Genomic DNA, 24,671 nt, shown 5'->3' on the forward strand with positions numbered 1-24,671 from the left:
GGGGCTTTTTCCACAGTGGGTATTTCTGTTTATTGCTGGCAGCAGGACCTGTGGCAGCCCATCGGGTCCCACTCCTTCTGCCAGCGTGCTGCTGTGGTGGGGATGGGTGGGAGGGCAGCGGCTTTGGGGTGAGAGTGACTCGACTGAGGTCACCGTGTCCCCGAGGAGGGTGGGCAGGAGGGGTCCCAATCCCCTCCCCGTTGCCTTCGGCCTGGCGTAGCCCAGCGCTGGCCCTACTGCACTGTGTGGTGGATGAGGGGGGCTGCTGCCGCCTCAGGGTGGGGCTTTGCAGGTTCCCTGAGGGCCGCGTCGCTCTGCAGGGCAGGAAGTGGCAGAGGAAAGCAGAAGTGCTGCAGCGTGGGGCCGCTTTTGTTCCTAACCCCCATTTCCTCTGCGCGGGGCTCAGGGTGTGCTGAGCTGGGTGCTGGCGGCTCCGGGCACACTCAGCACCTGGAGGTGAGTTCTCTGCACCTTTTGGACTCCATCCCCTCCTCTCCCTCTTGTGCTGCCATCTCCTGCTGGTACCCTGTCCCCTCGCAGCCAGAGGCAGCAGCCGTGGGGCAGGATGGGGGACTGGAGCTTGTCCATCAGCTCGCTGGGAGAGGAGGTGGTGGCCCAGCTCTGTGAGCTCCTGGACACAGCCAGCCGGGGCTGGCGCAAGCTGGCCGAGGTGGCCGGGGCAGAGAAACGCTTCAAGTGCAGGTAGGGATGGGGGGACCGTGGGATGGACCCCGTGCCCCCCCAGCGCTCCCCCCCACGCCCCTGTTGTGGCCACATCTGCCCTGTTGTGTCCCCGCTGTCCCTCACAGTGAGGAGGAGCTGGAGATGTGCTCGCTGAAGGTGCTGGAGCCCCTCGGCAGCCCCACACAGAGCCTCCTGCAGCTCCTGGCTGAGCGTGAGTGCAGCCTCCGGTACCTGTGGGGCTGCCTGCACAGGATGGGGCACACGCAGGCCTGCCAGCTCCTCAACAGTGCTGGTAGGGATGGTGTCACCTGGGGGCCGAGGGGGTCAGCAGGGGGAAGGCGGGGAGGTGAGGGGCTCATCCTGCTGGTGGAGTGGCAGTGGGGAGGTGAGATGGGCTGTGATGGGTGCAGCAGGATGGGTGGGGTGGGATTGGATTGGGTGAATGCAGCATGGTGGAATGGGATGAGAAGGGTGCAATTGGGTGGGTGGGATGGGATGGAATAGGTCGGAATTGGAGGGATGGGATGGAATGAGATGGGATGGATGGGATGGGTGGGTGGAATAGATTTGCAAGGGAAAGGATGGGATGGATGCAGTAGGGTAGATGAGATGGGATGGAATAGGATGGGATCGAACGGATGGGATGGGAAGGGATGGGAGATGGGTGCAGTAGAGTAGGTTAGAAGGGAAGAGAGTGTTGGGATGGGATGGGAAGAGGGTCGGTGAGGTGTGGACAGGCTGGGCTGGGACAGGGCAGAGTGTGGTGGGACAAAGTGTGATGGGCTGGGATGCAGTGGGATGGGCTGAAGTGAAACAGCACAGGATGGGATGGGGCCAACTGGGACAGAATGCAGTGATACAGGCTGGGATGCCATAGGGTGACACTGAAGTGGGATGGGATGGATGGAATGGGGCAGGCTGGGGTGTAGTGGGGCAGAGCTCTCAGCCAGCCTGGGCTCTTCTACAGTCCACGACGTGATTCGCATCACGGTGCAGCCGGAGTCACAGGTGGTGGCAGAGGGGACGCGGGTGTCCCTGACCTGCTGGGCCGCCGGCCCACCGGGGCTCACCTACCAGTGGTTTTGTGGTAAGCAGGAGGTGAGGCCCACATCCCCTCCCTGGCACCTGCGCTGGTGGGAGTCAGCATCCTGAGCCCGGCTCCCCGATGCTGTAGGTGCCTGGAGCCACAGCCCCGGAGCTGGTGGTCGACACGGCTGCACCTCCAGGACTGCCCCAGTGGTACATCTGCCGTGTGAGCTGCGGGGCTGCCTTTGCCTTCTCCAGGTGGGCTCACATCCAAGTGGAGAGGAGCCGCAGCCCCGAATCAGGTGGGCTCTGGGGTCTGCGTTCGTGGGGCACTGCTCACCCGTGGGGCCAGGAATGGCTCCTGTAGGGCGCTGCTCACACATGGGGTATGAGTTGCTCCTGTAGGGCATCACTGACCCCTGGGGCTGGGAACGGCTCCTGCAGGGCACTGTGGAGCTGAGGCCAGCTGGGAGCACCCCTGCCACGGCCAGGTGCCGATCTGCCGCCCTTCCCATCCACAGCCAGCGGTTACTGCCCCAGCATGGCGGGGCTGCAGATCCTGCAGCAGCCACAGCCGTGCCGCCTGGCCGAGGGGGACCCTCTGGTGCTGGAGTGCAGAGCCCTGGGGAACCCACCGCCGCAGTACCAGTGGTTCAGGAACCGGCGCCCCGTGGAGGGTGCACGAGGACCACGGCTCCAGGTGCTGTAGAGCCCTTGTCTGGCACTGCGTGGCACGGCATGGGGCAGCAGGGCATGGGGTGGCACAGCATGGGGTGGCACGGTGGTCCCAGCTCTCCATCCCCTGCAGGTGCAGCTGGTGACGACAGCTGAGCGGGGCACGTACTCCTGTCGTGTGTTCAACCTCTTCCATGAGCTGTGGAGCCAGGAAGTGGATGTGGAGATCGGTGAGGGTGACCTCTGCATCTCCTGCTCCCCACCCTACAGTACCCTGGGTGCTGCAAAGCCCCGCAGTCCCATAACTGCTCCCTCCTGACCCCACTTTGTGCTGCCCAGGCCCGCGGCTCTTTGCCTCCGGAGCCCCCTGGCAGGAAGGGGATGGAGGTAGGTGCAGGTGGTGGCACTGTCCCATCGCTGTGCTCGGGGCCGTTGCCACCATCTCTCTCTTTGCAGACTCCCCGGAGCCCGGCAGCCCCGACCAGCTGTATGGTGAGATCCCATCCAGGAGGGGCAGGGGACCCTGCGGGGGATGCAATGCAATGTGGGGCGCTGGGGACAGCGTGAGAGTCCCTCTGTGTCCCCCTCTGTCCCTGCAGCCACCGACAAAGTGGCACTGCTGGTGGGCAACATGCACTACCTGCACCACAAAGACCTGCGGGCGCCCATGGTGGATGTGCACGCGCTCAGCGCGCTGCTGCGGCAGCTCGACTTCAAGGTGGTGTCGCTGCTGGACCTGCGCCGGGATGAGATGCAGATGGCAGTCGATGAGTTCCTGCTGCTCCTCGACAAAGGGGTCTACGGTGGGGCAGCTCCTGGGGGGCTGCGGGGCTCCCAGGGGTGGGCTTTGGGGCGGCAGGGCAGAGCCGTGGGGCTTGGGGACGCGCGAGTTGGGGTGAGACGTGCCACCATCCCCCCTCCCACCAGGATTGCTGTACTATGCTGGACACGGCTACGAGAACTTTGGCACCAGCTTCATGGTGCCCATCGACGCGCCCGGCTCCTACACCTCCGCCCACTGCCTGTGTGTGCAGCACGTGCTGCAGCGCATGCAGCGGCGCCGCACCGGCCTCAACATCTTCCTGCTCGACATGTGCCGCAAGAGGTGACCCCACGTCCCACCTACGGGGGCATGGAGTGAGGGGTCCCCGCGCCCCCCACCTGTGACCTTTTTGGGTGGCACCCCCACGGGGCCCCACAGCTCTCAGCAGCCCTTCTCTCGCAGGAACCTCAATGATGACGTCCTCCCGCAGGTCGGGGCGCTGGAGGTGACGGCCAACATCGTCTTCGGCTACGCCACGTGGGTCCCCTCTCGTGCACCCTCCTTTCTGTGGGGCCAGGAGGACACAACCCCCTGGGGCAGGAATGGGGTCGGGTTCTGATATCTCAGCCCTATTGGCATTTTTCCCTGATGTGTGGATATGCTGTGACTCCATGGCACCGCTCCGGGCTCCCGGGGATGCCGTCCTTTATGGGGTTGGAGATGCTCATGGCTGCACCAGGCAACACCCAAGGGCTCAGAGCACCGAAGCTCACCTGGATTGCAGGGATTTGGGTTGAGGACGCCCCACCCCAGTGGGATTCCTGCAGCACAGGTGAGGCTCCCAGCACCTTAACCCACCCTCCCCATCCCCACAGATGCGCGGATGCCGAAGCCTATGAGCTGAGCCAGGGCGAACTCTCCAATGGTGTCTTTGTCACCTTCCTCAAGCGCTGGCTGCTGGAGGACGAGAAGATCACGGTGCTGCTGGACAAGGTGGCCGAGGGTGAGTGCTGCGCAGCGGGGCTTGGAGGGGCCAAAATCCCCCGCTGAGCCCACGCTGTGCCCGGCCCTGCAGACATGGGCACGCTGGAGCTGACGCGGGGCCGCCAGGCGCTGGAGCTGCGCAGTAACCTGTCGGAGAGGCGGGCGCTGACCGACCCCATCCGCTCCTTGGGACGGGCTGAGACCTCTGCCAGGAACCTGCAGTGGGCCAAGGCTCACGGTGTGTGCCACTGCTGCGTCCCCCAGCGGGTGGGGGCACGGAGGGGGCAGCGCCGAGGCACGGGACGGCGGCACGCGGCGTCTCCAATGCACCCCGGCTTCGCGTTGGGGCCGCCTCAAGTGTCACCTCCAGTGTCAGCCCAAGTGCTGGCAGGGACCAAAGTGGTGTCACCAAGTTGCTCGCTGTCCCTGCAGTCCTCCCAGAGAGTCGCCACCTCCGCTTTGACTGCGGTGTCACCGTGCAGCTGGGCTTTGCTGCTGAGTTCTCCAACATCATGATCATCTACACCCGCATCCTGGCCGCCCCTGGGGACATCACTGAGTGCGTGGCCAAGCTCACCGACCTCCCCGAGGTGGGGTGGCACCCCTGGAGGGGCAGCACTTGGGCTGGGGGGCTCCCACGCTGCCTTCCTCTAACCTGAAATCCCCCATGGCAGGAGCTGGACGTGGACCTGAAGTACACCAACAGGGAGAGCCCCGAGGAGCTGGGCAGCCCCTTGGTGCCCACCTGGAGCCTCACCTGTCCGTCCTGCTGCCTCTACAGCCGCCTCTGTGGGCTGCAGAGATTGCAGGTAAGAGCTGTGCCACACCGGGTGCACGGGGGGGGAAGGGGGGTCATGTGAAGCCCCCCTGTGCCCACATTGCTGTGCCCTGCAGCAGGAGCTGACCTTCACCGTGTGCCTGCAGTTCCGCTACCGCGGCGTGGCCGACTTTGTGGAGGAGCGGCGGGCGGTGAGTGTGGGGCGGCCGCTCATTGCCAAGCTCAATCTGAGCCCCCGGGACCCCGGCACGCCGCCCGCCTCGGGGGGGTCCGGCAGCCCCCTGTCCGCATCGCCCCCCGGCAGCTGGGGGAACAGCCCCGAGGAGAACCTGAGCCCCCAGGTGCATGGATCGCATGGGGTGTAAGGGGGCACGTCTGTGTATGGGGCACTGGCACCCCATATAGAGAGCAGTGTCACCCTATGTGCAGGGCACTGCCATCCCATTGTAGGCAGGGCTGTGCCACCCCATACGCAGAGCAGCATCACCCCACATACAGGGCTGTGCCACCCCACGCACAGCGCGGTGCCTCCCCATACACAAAGCTGGGTCACCCCATGTGCAGCGCAGGGCCACCCCGTACACAAAGCTGTGTCACCCTATTCACAGTACACAGCCACCCCATATTCAGGACAGTGTCAGCTCCGTGTCCCTTAGCAGAGCAATGAACCCCATATACGGGGAGGTTCCACCCCATATACAGAGCAATGCCAGTCTCATGTATCCTCACAGGGCAGCGCCACCCCATATGGACACCACAGCCCCCCATGTGCCCCGGCAGCTGTGGGGTGGGCAGGGGGCAGGGCCGGGTGCTGCAGCTCAGCAAGGCGTCGCACCGGGGCGGGATTGGGCTCATTCAGGCCTAGGAGAAATAGAGAGAAATAAGCAGATTAGGGGGCAAATCCCACTGGGGGGGGCTGGGAGGGGAGGAGTGGAGAGCTCCCGCAAGGCCGTGGGGTGAAGATTTTGGGGGATGATTGAAATGTGGGGTGGGGAGGAGGAAGAACGCCTTTCTGCTCCGATGAAGGGAGCCGGGGGCCCTCGCTGCTGTGCGCCAACGCCGTGGGGCGGCGGTCGGGGCCCCTCGACCCAATTAGGGTGGGCTATGGGGCAGCCCCCTCCCCGCCACCCGCCCTTTGTTGGCCGAGGGCCGCCCGGGCGTCGCGGCGGGGTCGGCGCCAACCTCTGCCATTATGTCATGCGAAAGGCGCAGCCCCCATTCAGCGCGTCCCGTCCCCCGGATCAAACCCCATTACTTCCACAGCCGTTGCTTCATTATCTCCCGCGCCGAGCACGCCTCTGCCCGTGGCCCATTAGCTGGGCTGGGGGGCCGGGGGAGCATCGATTATGCGTTTAATGGGTTGTTAAAGGTTTAATTATCGCTAACGAAGCAGATGAGCAGCAGCAGCCGGGGGACGGGGACGAGGAGCCGGGTCCCCACGGGGTCAGCGCGCGGCCCGGACGGTGTCAGCAGGAGACCCCGATGCCACCGTGGCCAACGGGTGCAGCTCTGCCCCGTGTTTGGCCCCAACCGACCCCATCTGCCCCAAAACGTTCCACGTTTGGAACCCTGAAGCCCCACGTGTGCCATCGTCCCCTTGTTGCCCCAACGTTGCCGACCGCACGCCGTCCCCGGTGCCATCGTGGGGCATCTCAGCACCGCCGCCCTTCCGTCCGCGCTCCTATCGGGACCCCGCTGGCCCCATTGGGGCTGAGCCCCCCCGCTTCTGCCCAGCAATTACGGCAGCTTTGTGCCACTGGCACCGCTGGAGAGCAATTAGGGCCGGAGTGACGGCGGAGCAGATTCCCCCTGACAAGCAGGCGGGACGCGGGCTGGGATTCGGTCACCCATGTGTGGGGACGGCAGCGTTTCCCCGCAGAGGCAGGCGGTGGGTGATGCTGAAGTGGGTTTCCCCATCGCCGAGCGGAGCACCGCGTCCCGCTCTTCTCCTTACCCACCGCGCGCCCATCTCCCACAGCGCACCCAACGCGGCTGAAAAAACAACAGCCCCTGGTTGTTCCCTACGAAACTAGAGCGTTTCTGTTTGTGCATAAAAAAAGGAAAAAGAAAAAAACCAAAAAGAAATTCTTGATGGTGGTAATAATAATAAAGGGGTGCGGGGATTTCCCCAGGTCCTGCGGGCCGCACCGGGGCGGCTGCTGGGTGCCCCCAGCCACTGTCCATGCTGCTGCATCGGGGGGGGTCACCTCCCTGCTCCGGTCCTGCCGAGCGCCCCGTCGGGTTGGGAGCAGTGGGGAGCGTTCATCAAATGGGCTGCCAGGTCTTGTCGATGGTCTGAATGTGCTCCTTGGCTTTCATGCGGAGCGAGGCGATGCTGGAGCTCCTCTGGTCGACGTCCTCCAGCGGGTACTTGTCCACAAAGGGGGTGCCGCACTGGTAGGGCGCGGGGGCCATGGGCTGCATGCCCTGAGCCATGGCCGGGGGGGTGTTGAGGAAGGAGTGCCCTCCGTAGGGGGGCTGCAGGGCCTGGGGGGCTCCCATGAAGCCGGGGATGCTGTGCACAGGGGTGGCACTGGAGATGGGCGACGTCAGCCACGGGTCGAGCGGGAGGGAGTTGCTCATGGGCCCCACGTTGGCCGTCATGGGCGGCCGGTTGAAGGACAGCATGGGGGTGTCGTGGAGCTTCATGGAGCTGGCCTCCATCTTCTCCTGCCGCCTCCACTTGGCTCGGCGGTTCTGGAACCAGACCTGTCGGGGTACAGTGAAAGTGACCCAGCGGTGTGTGCCCCGTGGCTACGTTGTCCCTCTCAACGTGCTCCTCAGGGGTGCCCCGTGTGCTGTGCCTCCTGTTGGGTGATCCCTGTGCAATGTCCTATGCAAGATGTCCTACACAAGATGCCCCACGTGCTCTGTTCCACGTAGAGCGCCATTGTAGGGTGTCCCATGTGTTCTATCCCCTGTTGGTTGACCTTCATGCCATGCCCTATGCAAGACGCCCCATGAGCTTTGTCCCATGTAGGGGGTCCCTTGTAGGGCGCCCCACATGTTGTATCCTTTGTAGGGTGACCCCTGTGCCACGTCCTATGCAAGATGCCCTATGCAAGACACCCCATGAGCTTTGTCCCATTAGGGTGTCCCTTGTAGGGCGCCCCACATGTTGTATCCTTTGTAGGATGCCATGTCCTATGTAAGATGTCCCGCGTGCTGTGCCCCATATAAGGTGCTCCATCCGTCGTGCCCCACACGTGGTGGCGACACAGTGACAGTGGGCACGGGCTGGTGGCTGGACTGGCTGATCTTAGTGGTCTGTCCAACCTTAATGATTCTGAGATTCAGCGCCCCGCATAGGGTGACCCGTGTGCCGCGTCCTGTGCAAGATGCCCCATCTGCTGTGTCCATGAAGGCTGTTCTATGTGACACGGCCCACACAGAGTGTCCCCCCTGTGCCGCGTTCTCAGTGGGGTGCCCCACACGCTGTGCCCCGTGCAGGGTGCCCCATGCAGGGCGCCCCGTTGTGCCGTATCCCACGCGGGGTGCCCCATGCAGGGTGCCCCACACGGGGTGCTCCAGGCCCCCTGTGCTGTGTCCCCTCGGGGTGTCCTGAGAATGGTGCCCCACGCGCTGTGTCCCCCGCGGCTCCAGCGATCCCTGTTCTTTTGTCACTCCTGCTCTATTTGGCTTTCTCTCCTTTTGTTGCTCTTTCAGACCCGGTGACTGGAAGGGCTGTCGCTGCCTGTGCTGGCAGCAGGGTCTGCTCCAGGCTGAGCCTCCACGCAGAGCAGAGCTTTGTGCCAAACCACCCCGTGCCCCGGCTCCAGGAAACCTAAAATCCTGAATCCATGAGAATCTCAGGGCTTTCCTGGCCCTGAGGAGCTGACAGTGGTGAGGAGCTGCTGTGGGTTGTCACCCTTCCTACGGAACCAGGGCAAGATGCAGCCCCAAGCACCTACGCTGAGCTCGTGCCTCGGGCGATGGGGAAACGAAGGCGTAGAGCCGCCCCTACCTGCACGCGGACCTCGGGCAGGTTGACCTTCATGGCCAGCTCCTCTCGGCTGTACACGTCGGGGTAGTGGGACTTCTCGAAGGCTCTCTCCAGCTCGTGCAGCTGGTAGGTGGTGAAGGTGGTGCGGTTCCGCCGGTGCTTCTTCTTGGGCTGCTCCTCCTCGGCAGCAGCTGGAGGCGTCTCCTCGCCGTCCCCCGGCTTCCGCAGCTCGCCCAGCTCCCCCTCACACTTATTGAGGAACATCTCGGCACCTGCGAGGGGTGGTGGGGGGTCAGGGGGTGTGGGGACAGCAGATCATCCCACGAATTCCATCCGGATGAGCGGACGGACAGGAGACGGGCCGTCCCTGTGGCACTTCCGTGGGGACTTTATAGGGCCAGCAGCTCTGAATACCACTCAGAGCTGACCTGAGCGGGCCAGATCCATCCCCCCTCCCCACTCCCACACTCCGTCCCTTGAAACTGCAGGACCCCACTCCAACCCCCATGGCAGGGCCAGAGCATGCGGAATGAGCAGTGTGTGTGCAGAGCCCGGTGTGCGGTGCCCACCATGCAATGCCTGCCCTGCAGCACATGCAATGTGTGGGGCACGGTGAGCGCAGTGCACGTGCAGTGTGCGTGGCACAAGGAGTGCAGTGCAGTGCATGCACAACCTGCAGGCACAGCGCTGTCTGCAGTGCTTCTGTGCTCAGGGCACGCAGTGCCTGCAGTGTGCTCCATGTGCGTGCAGCTCTGGGTGGCGCCTCCCAGCCCCGTGGGTTCTGGTGGGGTGTGGGTGCTGCAGCCTCGGGGTGCCGTGCCCTGTTGTCACTGTTGGGGCTGGGGGCTGGGGGAGGGTTGGGGACCCCCTCTGCCATCCCACTCACGCTTACCCGCTTCTCATTTGCGCAGCTCCACACCTGCAAGGAGAGGGGAGAGGGGTGAGCGGTGCGGGACCCCACAGGGTGAGAGGGATGGGGACGAGCGGGGACAGGGAAGGTCGGGGCAGTGGGGTGAGGGCCAGGGCTGTGTATGAGATGGCCCCCACAGCCCCAAACCCATCCAGAAGGAAAGGAGGCCCCAAGAAAACAGGAAGAAGAGAGAAACCACCCTGTGGGATGGGTGCTTGCTGCCCCGCTGCCGCCCTGCTGCCGCCCGCCTCGTCCCCAGCGCCGTCACATCGCATCCCCATGGCACCGCGTCCCCCTGCAGCCCTACCGCCCCGCTGGGCACAGCAGGCACAGCAGGCAGCCCCTCCAGCTGCGGAGGCCATCGGTGTCCCCACACCCCGCGTGCTGGGCTCTGCACTCCGTGTCCTGCAGGAGCTTTTGGGACAGTGGCTGCTGCTCCCTTTGGGGATCGGAGGGCAGCCGGGATGCCCAGTGGGGCGGTTTGGGGACACCCACCGTCCTCCCCCACGTCCTCACAGCTCTGTGCCCACCCCAGCTCCGCTCTGTCCTCCTCCCCTGGCACTTTCTCCCAAATTCCCGTAAAACGGCGTTACCTGCTGGGCCCGACGCGGCTTTTCCAGGAGTATTTAACTTTGCCGGTCCCTCCTGGGAACCAAACAAGCGGCTCAACCTCACCAATCTTGCAGCTTGGCAGCCAAAGTTGCCTCTAGTCTTCTTATTTGTCACAGAACCGCCGCGCTAAGGCTCGGGAGAATCTTTATTTAGTGTTGCAGATGTCACCAAGGCCCCGCAGATTGGAAATGAGTCCAAAGGATTAAGACGAGGTTATTAATTGGAGGCCTTCCCCTTTAAGAATGATTGACAGTTACTTTCTGGACAAGTAATTGCTCTAAATGTCCCCCCAGCGCCGGGCGGGCCGGGGGGGCTGTGGGCGCACAAAGCCCCGCGCTGCCTTCCCCGCTCGGATTGTCTCCCCACAAAGGCGTCCTGCTGGAGTTTTCCTTGTAATCCCCTCATTATGGGAGAGGAAAAAGAATTAGAAACACGGGGCGAGGAGAAGAAAGGCGGGGGGGGGAGGGGGGGGGAGGGAGAGAAACAATTTCCTTCGGCTTTGCCAGCGCCGCGCCGCCGGGAATGGGGCTGTGCTGGGGATGCCATGGGGGCTGCGTCCCCCAGTGGAGGTGGTGGGGTGGCCTCATGGCAGCGTGTGGGGTCCTTTGGGATGCTGGGTGTCACAGCAGGCAGTGGGACCGGCTTGGAGACCATCGATGGGATCAGCTGTGGAAGTCAAACCAGGCATGAGGAGTGGGCATGGGGACCAGCGATGGGATCAGCTGTGGATGTCACACCGAGCATGGGCAGTGGGTATGGGGTCGAGCAATGGGACAGCCTTTGGATGTCACATCAAGCGTGGGGACTAGCAAGGGGTCAGCTGTGGATGTCACTCCAGGCATTGGAACCAGCCTGGGGACCATCAGTGGGATCAGCTGTGGATGCCACGTCAGGCATGGGGACCAGTGATGGCACCATCTTGGGATGTCGCACCGAGAATGGCAAATGAGCGTGGGGTCCAGCTGTAGTAGCAGCTAGGGATGTCACAGCAAGCACGGAAGTCACACCAGGCATGGGAACAAGCTGTAGACATTGCACCACGTGTGGGGAGTGGGCATGGGGTGCAGCAATGGGACCAGCTATGGATGTCATCACACCAGGGATGGGGGCCAGCAGTAGGGACTGGCCAAAGGTGTCACACCTTGTGTGGGGAATGGGCATAGAGAGCAGTCTCGAGTGTGGGGAGCAGCTTGGGGACCATCTGTGGGATCAGCTGTGGATGTCACACCAGGCACGGGGATCAACTCAGGACCAACCATGGGTACCAGCTTTGGGAACCAGCTCTGGAGCCATCTGTGTGTGTCACATCAGCCATGGGTGCAGACAGAGAGGAACAGGTGTGGGGACTAAGAGCAGGGACAAGCGTTGGGCATGGGACAGAGCATGGGGACACACCGTGGGGCCGTCCATGGGGTCTGGCCATGGGCTGCGGGATGTGGATCCACAGTGCAGGCAGCCCCACGCCTGTAGGGCTGTGGGACAGAAACATTGCCCCGCTGGGGGCCCGGAGCGTTGCGATGGTGTCTCCTCCTGTCTGGGTGCCTGTGCTGCCCACCAGGATTCCCCTTTCTGCCTCCCACTCCGTTTTACTTTCCCCCAAAACCCTCTTCCTGTCACCTGCCAACGCAGCAGCCCTTGGCCACTGTTTCGGCTTCCTCCCACCCCCATCCTCTCCATAGCACGGTTCCCCTTTCAGATGCTGAACGTCACCGTGGGGCTTTGATCACCGCCAGGCACTGTACTGACCCACAGAAGTGCCTCTGCCTGAACACAGCGCAGACCCAGAGCCACTGCGTGTCACTGCTGGTGGTGCTGCACTGTGAGCCTTCATCCCCCCGCGCTGCCATAGGGCGGTGGGGACGTTCCCAGTCTGGGATCCCGGATCCCAACGAGATGGATCCCAATTACATGGATCCCAATGAGCACCTTGTGCCTGCGCCGCCGCGATGCAGCAAGAAGACCCCGATCCCCTGCTCCGCTGACTTCCCAACAGCACCATGGGGACACAGAGCGCAGAGCTGCCCCAGGAAGACCCCCAACCCCAGCACCTCTCGCAGACACCAAGAGCTCCAAAGTGGCTCAGAGCGGAGAGATCCCCCCCAAAAGCGCCGTGTGCCCACAGGAACCAGGACCACCCGTGGGTTGGTTTTCGGCGCGGGCGCAGCCGCCCCAGCTGCCCGGATTTGGATTTACCCACCAGGGCCGTGTGTGCGGAGCTGGCCCCGCTAAACCGCCTTAAGGTGTTGGCTCACACGGGCGGGGGAGGCCAGCAGGCTGATTTGACAAATGATTATAATTGCCTTTTAGGAGCAGATAGCAAATTGATTTGCTTCCTCGTCCAAGGCCCGTAATCGCTTCATCACTTTAAAATATTAATGCTATACTTCTTTGCTAGTTTCCCAATTACCCTAATTGAAGGCAAATTGGTTAAGAAGGTGCAATGCAGAGTATCAGGGGGTTTAGTTCACTCAAATGACAGTTTTAAACCTCCCTAATCCTATTAGCGGGCAAAGCTGCTAACGCTTAGAGACGCTGCGTCAGCTTACCGGGGCGGTGGGGCCGGGGCGGGGGTCGGGGCCGGGGGCCGCTGGCCGCACGTGACCAGCTCTGCCGGGGATTTGTCACTTTTTTAGTTCATTAAGAGGCCCGGGGCGGGCGGGCGGGTGGCAAAGGGTGACCCCAAAAGGGTGAGGAGGCACAGGTGGCAACGTGGGGGCGGCGGGGGGGCAGGGCGATTAGCTGGGGAGACCTGGGAGAGGGTCCTGACCCGGATCCCAGCTGGTGCCGGGCGCCCCGTGGGGAGCGTGGGGAGATGGGGACCCGAGGGCCGCCGTCCCGGCACCCAGTCAAGGGGGATGGCGGGGATGTGGGGTGGGACTGGGCTGCCCCACAAAGGGGCCGGGGGCCGTGCAGCCGTGTCCTGTTTGGCTCAGGTTGATTTTGTGTCCGAAGGGGAGAAGTTCTGCAGGAGGGCTGCGCAGCGGGGACAGCAGGGCGCTGGGGGCGGTGGGGCACAGCGCCAGGCCTGGGGGCTTCAGCAGACGCTGCCACAGCAGCACACGGAGGTCAAGGCCCCCACCCCACAACCCTGCTGCTGTGGCTGGGGCAGCTGGGAGCTGCGGTGCAACTCCCAACCCAGCAGCGCTGGGTTCCGCCCCACTGCCACGGGCACACGCCCCACAGGCCCCATACACTCCTCAGGCCCCACAAGCTCCACACATCCCACTGGCCACACAGAACCCACAGGCCTCAAAGGCCCCAAAGGCCCCACAGAACCCACGGGTCACACAAAATCCACGAGCCCCACAGAACCTTCAGGCCCCATAAGCCCCAGAGAACCCACAGGCCTCACAGAACCCACAGCAGCCACAGGCCCTACAGGCCCTGCAGGCCCCACAGGCCCTAGAGAACCCACAGCCCCCACGGGACCCACAGAACCCACAGGCACTGTAAGCCCCACAGGCCCTGCAGGCTCCACAGAACCCACAGTCACTGTATGCCCCACAGGCCCTGTAGACCCTATGTGCCCTGTAGGCCCCACAGACCCTGCAGGCCCCACAGGCCCCACAGGCCCTGCTGGCCCCATACGCCCTGTAGGCCCCACACACCCTACAGGCCCCACAGGCCCCACAGATCCCCCAGGCCCCACAGGCCTTTCAGGAGCAGATGGCCCTGGTGCTGGGAGCCCGGGGGCGGTGAGCGCGGCCCTCCTTTCATGTGAACGCAGCGTGAGTCCGGCCCGGCTCCATCAGGCGGTGGCGTTTGGGGCCCTGGCGGTGCATTTTGCACGGGTTCAGGGAGCTTAGTCCCTGGGGACAGGCGATTCAGGCAGATTAGACCTCCCTAAAATAGGCAGGTATTATGATCTCAGCAGCCTGCAGCCTTCCGGCGGTCGCCCGCGCGGCGGCGTTTAAGCCCACGGTGCTGCTGAGCCTGCAGTGGGAGAGGGGGGGCAGAGGGGACCCCCGGGTGGGGACGCTCCCCCCTGTGGAGCCTGCGGGGTGCAGGCGTGGGTCGGGGCGGTGAGACTGCGGGCGTGGGGCTGTGTGTGGGGTGGGGAAAAGCCTACGGTGCGACCCAGCTCTGGGGGTTGGCACTGCGTGGGATGGGGATGTGCAGGCGGAGCTGCGTGGAATGGAGGCGTCGTGCAGCAGCACAACAGGAAGCTCATCCCACAAAATGACGCTTTTATTGATCCGAACAGCTCAGGAGATTCCAGGGGTGGCGCTGGGGGTGTGGGACTGCTGCCTGGCTGGACTTGGGGTGGCACCAGGGGACGCCGTGGGATGGGATTCGGTGGAAAGGACCCCAGCGTCTCTGCCCAGAGCCCCCAGAAACCCAGGGAACGGTTTAGGCAAGGACAGCTGACCTCCAGCACAGGCATAGGGCCCCAGCCTGGCGTGTTGCACCCACAACACCCACAGCCCACCCGCTCCTGCCCAGCACTACATCAGGGAGCACTTCTCCTTCACTTCATCCACAGTGCCCAGCGCCCGGCCCCGCAGCGCCGCCAGATCCACGTCCTGCAGCTTGGTCAGGAAGGCGAAGGCGCCCTCCTCTTCCTCCTCCTCCTCCTCCTCACCTCGCACCATGGCAGCCAGCTCCGGCGGCAGCTCCACCGCGCCGCCCGCCACGTGCAGCTGGGCATCGTCCCGCTCATCCTGCGGGTGGGAGATGGCGCTGGGGCTGCAATGGACCCTCAGCAGCCTGGGGAGGGAGCGGGAGCGGCGGGCTCCTTTGGGACACCCGTGGATGGGGGGCGTCCCAGCAGCTGCCCAGCCCCACACTGGGACTGCTGGAGAGACGCGTGCGCGGGTGGACGGGAAGGACGGGGACAGCAGCCGTTTGCTGCCCTCTTCAGGAATCGCTTCCCATCCTATGGGACTGGGGAGGGGGAGGATGGCTGCCACCCAGCTCGGGGGCACTGGGGCTCGGGGCTCGGGGTCCCCCTGTGTGTCCGTACCTGGGCCAGGTGATACTTGTCCCGCAGGTGCATGCGCACAGTTGCCCGTTCTGCCTTCTTGTGCGCAAAGGTTTTGTCCCGCTCGATCCTGTGTGATGGGTGACATGTTGTCACCTCTGCCCCACCTGAGTCCCCGCATTGTCCCTCAGCCTGGCGTGGCTGCACCCATCCAAAGATCCAAATGTGCAGTGGTCCACGTGAGGCTGCAACTGGGGGTCCCAGGGCAGGGTCTGTGTCCTGCCCCCTACCCAGTGGTGACACTTGTAGTGGAAGGACTCACTTCTCCCACAGCCTTTCACCTCCCTGACACCACCCCCAAATCACCCACACCTGTGGTGGTACCTGAGTGCAGCCCAGTCCTGTCCCCATCTTCCCTCACATCTGTGGGCTCTGGGATGAGGGTGGCCCTGGGCACCTCCCTCTTCCTTGTCATCTGCAGAATGCTGAGTCCCTGCACCAGCACCCACGGGGACCCCCTGCACCGTGGGGACATCCCACAGCACGGAGACCTCCTGCACCACTGGGACATCTCACTGTCGGAGCATTTCATACCATGGGGACGTCCTGCACCACAGAGACCTCCCTCACCATGGAACCTCCTGCACCACGGGGACGTCCCACACCATGGGGACCTCCTGCACTTTATGGACCTACTTTGCTCCCACCCTCTGCCTCCCTGTCCCTGTCCCACCATGCAGGGGACAAGTGACACCCCGGTCCCGCTGCGTGGGGACCCTGCAGCCCCAACCAAGCCTTACTTCTCCTCCAGCAGCTGCCGCTGGTACTCCTCGAACTCCTCGCGGGACATGCCGTGGGGCAGGGCAGCCGCCTTGCCGTCCTTGGGGGGTGCCTTGGGCTCCTCCTCACCCCCCCGCAGGTTCCTCAGGGCGGCCGTGAAGAAGGCAGCCATGGGTGGGTGGATATTGTGCCCAGCACTGGGTCCGGCGCCTGCAAGGTCAGCGGGACCCGGGATAAGGGCTGGATTATGGCATTAGGAGGGGAAGCCAACACCACTGGGGTGGGAAGACCTTCCTGTGCTGCACCCGAGGGTGCTGTGGACCTGGACTCGGTGGAAATAACCCATTGCCTGGGCCTTGATGCAGGGGCACGGTGGGCATCCAAAGCCGCTTTCCGTGGTGGGGTGAGAGGTGCAGAAAGTGGGCATGGGGGAGATGTGAGAGCAAAAACATCAACCCAGGGTTGAAGGACTGGAAGGGAGACAAGGAATGGGGTGGGTGCACTCACACGCGCACCCCAACTCCTGTTAATCCCTGCTCTGCTGAGATATTGAGATCGCTTGCGAGCCGGTGCCTGGGGCTGCCCCTGCCCTGCTCCCACAATCTGCGTGTGAGCAATTCCCATACAGGCTCTGATTAAAAGAATAATCCCTGGCTCTGTGCACAGCCCTGAGCAGAGTGGGGCTGGGCTGTGCATGGGGGGCTGAGGGGGCCGGGGCTCCCACCCCTCCTCTGTGCTCACCCCAAACAAGGGATAGCCCTAACGTGAGTCTGGAGACTAAAAGACGCTGCCCAACTAATTTCTGTGGTTTAATCAAGAGGCCCAAACCCGCGTGGCTGAGCTGAGTGCGGTTGGTGTGCCCATGCAGGGCAGGCATAGGGCTGTGCCAGCAGTGGGGTGTTGTCTTCCATAGGGGTGGGACATCCCCTGTTGTCCCCACCACTGGGAAAGGAGAAGGGGCTCAGAGGGACCTCGTGCTCCTGGTGCCCCCAGGCATGGCTGGGCCCCACGGGGACGGAGGGATTCATCTGTCCACTGCATCCTCCTGGGAGATGGAGGGTGGACATTGCATCCTCTGTGTGCGTGCAGGGGAGGAGGCACCCTGCAGAGCCACTGCCCCATCTTCACCAGGAGGGAGCAGCCTCCAGGCTGCCCATTTTCACACTGCTCCCCAACTTGGGGGCTCCTCCTGTGGGTCCTGGGGGCTCCTTGGGTGTGGAACGTAGGTTAAACATCCTTCAGGTGCTTCAGCTCTTTCTGCAGCTTCTCTGTGAGCTTCTTGAAGGACGGCCTCTTGCCCGGCTCCATCTCCCAGCAGCTCCTCATCAGTGTGTACACAGCGGGCGGGCAGCCCTCGGGGGGCTCCATGCGGTACCCCTGCTCCAGCTGCTCCGTCACCTCCTTCAGGCTCTGCGGGTGGAGCAGGGAGCTGGGGTCCCCCCTCCGGGGGCAGCAGGGATGTCCCCATCCCCTGCACCTCACCAGGCTGTGAACCCCTGCACTCACCAGCTTGGGGTAGGGTGCTCGACCAAAGGAGAACACCTCCCACAGGAGGATCCCGTAGCTCCACACATCCGATTTGGAGGAGAATTTCTGCCGTGGCGTGGGGAGGGAGCTGCAGCCAGCTGGGGACCCATCGCTCCCGGCTGCACCCTCACCTCCCCACGGCAGAGGGACCCCACACCCATCCCATCCCCTGCAGGAGATGCCCTCGCCCTCCGGATGAGGACAGGGACAAAGCCCAGACGTGGGGAGATGGGGAGTCAGCACGGGGCAGAGATGGGTTGTGGGATGGGGTGGGGGAGCTGCCCCGGGGGCCCTTTGCTCCATCACTCACACTGTGCTTCAGGGCCTCGGGAGCCGTCCACTTCACGGGCAGCAGCGTGGTGTCCGCACCGCGGGGGTTGACCCTGGCCAGGCCAAAATCGCTCACTTTGGCCACGTTGTCCTCGGAGATGAGGATGTTGCGGGCGGCCAGGTCCCTGTGCACCAGCTTCTTGGACTCCAGGTAGTCCATGCCCTGGGCCACGTCCCTGCGGTGGTGGGGCGGCGTCACCGTGTGTCCCCCTGCCCTGGTGTCACCGTGTCTCTGGGAGCTCCCCAGCGATGCGGGCGATGGGAGGAGGACTCACAGAGAGAACTGCAGGAGTTGTGGCAGTGAGACGAGCGCGCGGCCCCGCGTGCGCAGGAAGTTGACCAGGTTGCCCTGAGGGATGAGAGCCGTGGAAGGACCGCTGGGATGGGGCTCCCGGGATCCACCCAACCCAGCCCCAAGCTGTGGGTTTTATCTGAACATGGAGCCGCAATCGGCCCCATCGTCTGAGCCCCGGCCACCCTCACCTTGCTCATGAACTCCATGACGATGTAGAGGCCGTTGTGCAGGATGACGCCCAGCAGACGCACCAGGTTCTTGTGTCGGACCTTCCTGAAGTGAGGGGACGTGGTGAGGGCCAGTACCCCCAACACCATGGGGTGGGGTCTGCCTGTACCCCTGTGCCCCACTCACGTCATGGCGGCGGTCTCGGCGAGGAAGGCCTGGGCGGTCACATCACACTTGACGTTCTTCACGGCCACCTTCTGCCCCATGTACTCGCCCTGCAGGACATCTGGTGGGGGATGCAAGGCATCAGGCGTGGGGACACCGCACCCAGCCCTAGGACAGCAGGGATGGCATCCAGGAAAGTCATCTGGCGATGCCCTCTAGGGACCTCTGGTCCCATCTCACCTCCAAACTCGCCTTGCCCGATGCGTTCTCCCAGCGTGAGGTGCTGCAGGTTGAGCAGCCAGCCGGCTGCACGGCACAGGGATGGGTCAGAAGGCACCAGAACCACTTCCTCCCCCCGAGCTGGCCCTCACCCCTTCCCACCTTTGGCCAACTCCTCCTCGGCTGACTTCATCCCGCTCTTGGCTTTGGGCTTCACCAGCTTGGTGCAGAGGGCTCCTTGCTGCTCCGTGTAGTGCTGCAGGATGGGGCAGGGGGTGAGGAGTGGGGAAATGGCCACAGGTGCTCCGCAGCACCCCAGCACCAAAGCAGCCCTCTAGGTGCACAGAGCCCATCCTCCGCAGTGGGAAATCCCAAACCAGCATCTCCATGTGGGGCACAGTCAGGGCACACCGCAATGGAGCAGCCTGTCCCCGGGGTGAAGGGACAGGAAGGGGGTGGTTTGCAGAGCTTCAGCAGAGGCAGATGAAAGGAGAAAAGGACCATCTGAAAGCAGAAGTTGTGTCTAAACATGGAAACAATCAGGAAGCGTGAACTCTCAGAGGAGAGGCGTGGAGTGGATGTGGGTCAGGGTAGAGGAAGAGCTGGAGGAAGAGCTTTCTGGAAGCAGGAGAGCCAGAGTTATATTTGGCAGCAGGCAGGGCACAGTGGGAGCATCCACTGCTCCCCAAACCAAGCGGGGTCTGGAGAACATCATGGGATGGAGAATGGCAGCAGGTAATAAAACGCACCCACAGCTGTGGTGAAGCCCCAGGGGCCACAGGACGAGGTGGCCGTGATGTCACACCGCACACCGCTGGCCCTTGGGGTCAGGATCACCCCGTATTTCTGCATCACTGCGTGCCAAACTGGAGTGACCCCAAAGTCCTGCGCAAAGCGGGGCTCTCACCTCGATCATGTCGATGAGGTTGCAGAAGTACTGCTCGCTGTCGATGCTCAGCCTGTTCTCCTGGTGCAGCACGCGGTAGTGGATCACCTCCTTGCCAAAGCTCACGCACAGCACGTAGTCACCAGGGTGCCGGACCGACTCACGCACCAGGAACAGCCCGTCCTCGGGGGGCTGCAGCTCCTGCACCGCCTCCACCCCCGAGATCTTCCCGTGGAACCAGCTGGGAAGAGGGGCGTGGGGATGGGGGGTGTGTGGGGCGAAGGGATGAAGAAATGTGGGGTGTGGGGTGAGGGGATGTGGGGACAGGGGCGAGGGGTGAGAATATGTGGACATGGGGGCCGTGGGGTGAGGGAATGTGTGGGTAGGAGTGAGGGGATGTGGGGCTGGGGATCTCTCGCTGCACCAGCATCAAGGCAGTAGAAGCAGAGACCACACAGAGGCCACGCAGACCCCGCAGCAGCCCCTTCCCCAGCAGGGCTGTCCCAGACGGTTGGGCACAACGGAGGTTTTCGTAGCCAACAAATCCCTCGGTGACCCGGGCTCTTGGCTGCTCTGCCTTCAGCAGCCCCTCCAGATTTGGGGGAGGGGAAATGTGTGGGTCAGCCCTGCAGCTGCTGGGACCCCGCAGTACTCACGGCATGAGGCTGAGCTTGTGGTCAGCACGGATGGCCCCGCGCTCCCGCAGCGCCCCGGCCGCCAGCAGCCCCTCCTGCCCGCTCTCGTTGTGCCGCGCGCGGTACCAGTTCCTGCCCTGCAGATGGGACGGTCTCAGAAAGGGGACACAGAAACCAGGAAGGGGGTCCTGGACCCGGTGGCGCTGCCAAACCCACGGTCCCAGAGGTCACCTCCACGGCCTCGATGATGGTGATCACATCTCCCTTGTGGAAGGCCAGCTCGCCGGCCTTGGGCTTGGTGTGGTCGTGCTTGGTGACGCACTGCGTCCCCGCAGGCCAGTGCTTCTGCAGGAAGAAGGCAGCGTCACCGGGATGCTCGGCCCCGAGGTCAGCCCCAGATGGAAGGATTGCGTGGTGACATGGGATGGGGACAACATCCGGATGGGATGGGATGCCCCGCTGTCACATCCCTGTGCTGGTGCAGTGCAGGAGGGGACAGTGAGCCCCGCTCACCCTGGACATGATTGGCCGTCAGCGCATCAGGGACTGCTGTCTGCTCCCGATGTCACCTGCAGAGAAGAAACCAAATGGGGCCACAAAGAAATGAGGCTGAGCCAAAGCTCTGGCCTGGTCCCCCCCCCCCCCCACGGAGCACAGCAGTGCCCCAGAGCCACATGAGGCCGTCACAGCGCCGTGTGGTTTTGGCAGGAACTCGCTTTCTCATCTCCTGCCTGCAGCTCACAGCTGTCGGGGCCATGAGGGCTGGGAGAGGCACGGGGTGACGGGCTGCAATGCCAGCAGTGAGGGGCTGACTGCCCCGCGGGGTCACCGCCAGGCATCTCACATCTGCGGGGTCCCCGTTGTTCCCTGCTGTCGCAGGCGCTGTGCCCGGTCCACGCAGCAGCGACACACAGCACCTTCACCCTGCAAGGAAAGCCGGTCCTGGACGGAGCTCCACGCCTCGGAACGCCGCTGACACTCCTTGCTGTTCCTCTTTCTGCAGGTGAGTCACCGCCACTCCTCTGCGTCACGGCGCTGAGCCCCGTGACAGCGAGCAGATGAGGTCCGGTGCGCCGGGCGTGGGGCAGCGCTGGGCTGTGAATCACAGTCCTGTGGGTGCAGCTCTGACCTGGTCCTAAGGATTATTCCTGGGGGCGCTCAGCCCACCGAGCTCCCACTGCCCTAAAGGCCGTTCCTGGGGAAGTTTAGCCCACCGAGATCCCGCTGTCCTGAAATGTGTTCTTGGGGCGCTCAGCCCATGAAAGTCCACGCACCGAGAGCGTGGTGAGCGGGAAGAAAAGTGAGGAGAACACACAGGCCGGGCTGATGGCACAGAGCCCCGTATTTCACTTTCCCACCACCCCCTGCAGCACGGTGGGCGTGGGTTGCTGGTCAGACTGGTGGCCACAGCGCTTTTCCCAACCTCAGTCATTCTGTGGCACTATGAAGGGTCAGCGGGGACAAGCAGTGGATGTTTGGCACAAACGGGCGACGCCAGGCTGTTCTCCCCACTGAACCCAGTGCCTTCAGCCCACATCCATCTCACCCACATCCATCTCATCCCACATCCATCTCACCCCACATCCATCTCACCCCCATCCATCTCACCCCACATCCATCTCACCCACATCCATCTCGCCCACATCCATCTCGCCCACATCCATCTCGCCCCCATCCATCTCGCCCACATCCATCTCACCCCCATCCATCTCACCCCACATCCATCTCGCCCACATCCATCTCACCCACATCCATCTCACCCACATCCATCTCACCCCACATCCATCTCACCCCACATCCATCTCACCCCACATCCATCTCACCCCACATCCATCTCACCCCACATCCATCTCACCCACATCCATCTCACCCACATCCATCTCACCCACATCCATCTCACCCACATCCATCTCACCCCACATCCATCTCACCCCACATCCATCTCACCCCACATCCATCTCACCCCACATCCATCTCACCCACATCCATCTCACCCACATCCATCTCACCCCACATCCATCTCACCCCACATCCATCTCACCCCACATCCATCTCACCCCACATCCATCTCACCCACATCCATCTCACCCCCATCCATCTCACCCCCATCCATCTCACCCCACATCCATCTCACCCCACATCCATCTCGCCCACATCCATCTCGCCCACATCCATCTCACCCCACATCCATCTCACCCACATCCATCTCACCCCCATCCATCTCACCCCACATCCATCTCACCCCCATCCATCTCACCCCACATCCATCTCACCCCACATCCATCTCGCCCACATCCATCTCGCCCACATCCATCTCACCCCACATCCATCTCACCCACATCCATCTCACCCCACATCCATCTCACCCCACATCCATCTCACCCCCATCCATCTCACCCCACATCCATCTCACCCCACATCCATCTCGCCCACATCCATCTCGCCCACATCCATCTCCCCCACATCCATCTCACCCACATCCATCTCACCCCACATCCATCTCACCCACATCCATCTCACCCCCATCCATCTCACCCACATCCATCTCACCCCACATCCATCTCACCCCCATCCATCTCACCCCCATCCATCTCACCCCCATCCATCTCGCCCCACATCCATCTCGCCCCACATCCATCTCACCCCCATCCATCTCACCCCCATCCATCTCACCCACATCCATCTCACCCCCATCCATCTCACCCACATCCATCTCACCCACATCCATCTCACCCCACATCCATCTCACCCCACATCCATCTCACCCCCATCCATCTCACCCACATCCATCTCGCCCCACATCCATCTCACCCCCATCCATCTCACCCCCATCCATCTCACCCACATCCATCTCACCCACATCCATCTCACCCCACATCCATCTCACCCCACATCCATCTCACCCCACATCCATCTCACCCACATCCATCTCACCCCACATCCATCTCGCCCCACATCCATCTCGCCCCACATCCATCTCACCCACATCCATCCCACCCACATCCATCTCACCCCACATCCATCTCGCCCCACATCCATCTCACCCCACATCCATCTCACCCACATCCATCTCACCCCACATCCATCTCGCCCCACATCCATCTCACCCCACATCCATCTCACCCACATCCATCTCACCCCACATCCATCTCACCCCACATCCATCTCGCCCCACATCCATCTCACCCCACATCCATCTCACCCCACATCCATCTCACCCACATCCATCCCACCCACATCCATCTCACCCACATCCATCCCACCCCACATCCATCTCACCCCACATCCATCCCACCCACATCCATCTCACCCACATCCATCTCACCCCACATCCATCTCACCCCACATCCATCTCGCCCCACATCCATCTCACCCCACATCCATCTCACCCCACATCCATCTCACCCACATCCATCCCACCCACATCCATCCCACCCACATCCATCTCACCCCACATCCATCTCACCCCACATCCATCCCACCCACATCCATCTCACCCACATCCATCCCACCCACATCCATCTCGCCCCACATCCATCCCGGCCCTCTCACTTACCCCCAGCTGCGTCCATTCGGGGCTGTGATGCTTTGGGGCTGTGAAGCTGTGGGGCCGCTCAACCACACTCCAACCACTGAACTCCTGGGCAAGCGACTCCTCCCGCAGGGTGCAGCGCTGTGTTGTTTCCAAAGGGCACAGACAGAGCCACGGCGTTATTTCCTCATTTCTCTTCTGGTTACGGAGATGCCACGTCCCAGAGGTCCTAGTGCCCGCCCGCCATCAATCATTAATCAGAGCTGGCTTCTTAGTTAACGACACTCAAGCGACTTTTGCCCTTTAACAGCACAGGGTTGCCCCGTCCAGGAGCCTGGCAGAGCTGCTATCGCTGCCCTCCAGACACAGTGGGGAGGAAGCAGCTCCTCCATGGTTGGTCGGTGCTGAAAGGAAAAGTGAAAGCGGAGACCACAGGAACACACTTTGATGCTTCAAATTTTCATAGGGAAATGGGAAAGAAAGAGAGAAAGAGAGGGAAGGGGAAGGGGAGGGGTTAGAAATGCATGGAAAAGGAACAACCCCAAAACAACTCAACCCCAACCCCAACACAGCCCCAAAACAACTCAACTCCAACCCCAACACAGCCCCAAAACAACTCAACTCCAACACAACCCCAAAACAACTCAACCCCAACACAGCCCCAAAACAACTCCAACCCCAACACAGCCCCAAAACAACTCAACCCCAACACAGCCCCAAAACAACTCAACCCCAACACAGCCCCAAAACAACTCAACCCCAACACAGCCCCAAAACAACTCAACCCCAACACAGCCCCAAAACAACTCAACTCCAACACAGCCCCAAAACAACTCAA

The 24,671-nt window shown here is 62.8% G+C and overlaps 4 protein-coding genes across 12 annotated transcripts; 1 reads left to right on the forward strand and 3 right to left on the reverse strand.

The window, feature by feature from the left end:
• Positions 1–17: 17 nt before the first annotated feature.
• On the forward strand, positions 18–9,112 carry LOC128090134 (mucosa-associated lymphoid tissue lymphoma translocation protein 1-like). Of its 8 annotated transcripts, XM_052702214.1 has the most exons (18): positions 18–456; positions 541–702; positions 810–976; positions 1,652–1,782; positions 1,859–2,012; positions 2,232–2,410; positions 2,519–2,615; positions 2,725–2,772; positions 2,842–2,877; positions 2,985–3,188; positions 3,313–3,490; positions 3,611–3,685; positions 4,024–4,151; positions 4,224–4,370; positions 4,565–4,722; positions 4,807–4,941; positions 5,027–5,101; positions 6,304–6,957. In XM_052702214.1, exons 2-18 carry the CDS (start codon positions 566–568, stop codon positions 6,481–6,483), a joined length of 2,229 nt encoding a protein of 742 aa, XP_052558174.1. In that variant the 5' UTR covers positions 18–456; positions 541–565; the 3' UTR covers positions 6,484–6,957. The 8 variants fall into 8 exon arrangements, with proteins under 8 accessions (XP_052558174.1, XP_052558176.1, XP_052558175.1 ...); XM_052702216.1 differs by lacking the exon at positions 6,304–6,957 and adding an exon at positions 8,577–9,112 and having other exon boundaries at positions 2,725–2,877; positions 5,030–5,101; XM_052702215.1 differs by lacking the exon at positions 6,304–6,957 and adding an exon at positions 8,577–9,111 and having other exon boundaries at positions 2,725–2,877.
• RAX2 (retina and anterior neural fold homeobox 2) lies at positions 7,037–10,263 on the reverse strand. The gene is made up of 3 exons (XM_052702245.1): positions 9,746–10,263; positions 8,875–9,125; positions 7,037–7,619 (listed from the first exon to the last, which is right to left on the reverse strand). The coding sequence occupies exons 2-3, from the start codon at positions 9,115–9,117 to the stop codon at positions 7,176–7,178; spliced, it is 687 nt and encodes a 228-aa protein (XP_052558205.1). The 5' UTR covers positions 9,118–9,125; positions 9,746–10,263; the 3' UTR covers positions 7,037–7,175.
• Positions 10,264–14,545: 4,282 nt separating this feature from the next.
• On the reverse strand, positions 14,546–16,762 carry LOC128090118 (complexin-3-like). The gene is made up of 3 exons (XM_052702172.1): positions 16,097–16,762; positions 15,339–15,426; positions 14,546–15,036 (listed from the first exon to the last, which is right to left on the reverse strand). Exons 1-3 carry the CDS (start codon positions 16,246–16,248, stop codon positions 14,821–14,823), a joined length of 456 nt encoding a protein of 151 aa, XP_052558132.1. The 5' UTR covers positions 16,249–16,762; the 3' UTR covers positions 14,546–14,820.
• Positions 16,763–16,859: 97 nt separating this feature from the next.
• Positions 16,860–24,406, reverse strand: MATK (megakaryocyte-associated tyrosine kinase). Of its 2 annotated transcripts, none has more exons than XM_052702170.1 (13): positions 23,858–24,406; positions 20,815–20,870; positions 20,533–20,646; positions 20,323–20,438; positions 19,688–19,907; positions 18,943–19,036; positions 18,802–18,867; positions 18,583–18,682; positions 18,417–18,501; positions 18,209–18,282; positions 17,914–18,109; positions 17,583–17,669; positions 16,860–17,486 (listed from the first exon to the last, which is right to left on the reverse strand). In XM_052702170.1, exons 2-13 carry the CDS (start codon positions 20,821–20,823, stop codon positions 17,304–17,306), a joined length of 1,344 nt encoding a protein of 447 aa, XP_052558130.1. In that variant the 5' UTR covers positions 20,824–20,870; positions 23,858–24,406; the 3' UTR covers positions 16,860–17,303. The 2 variants fall into 2 exon arrangements, with proteins under 2 accessions (XP_052558130.1, XP_052558131.1); XM_052702171.1 differs by having other exon boundaries at positions 20,815–21,225.
• Between the last annotated feature and the right edge of the window lie 265 nt (positions 24,407–24,671).

The sequence above is a fragment of the Tympanuchus pallidicinctus genome, unplaced genomic scaffold (assembly GCF_026119805.1).
Source record: "Tympanuchus pallidicinctus isolate F22 unplaced genomic scaffold, pur_lepc_1.0 scaffold43, whole genome shotgun sequence".
Lineage (NCBI taxonomy): Eukaryota > Metazoa > Chordata > Aves > Galliformes > Phasianidae > Tympanuchus > Tympanuchus pallidicinctus.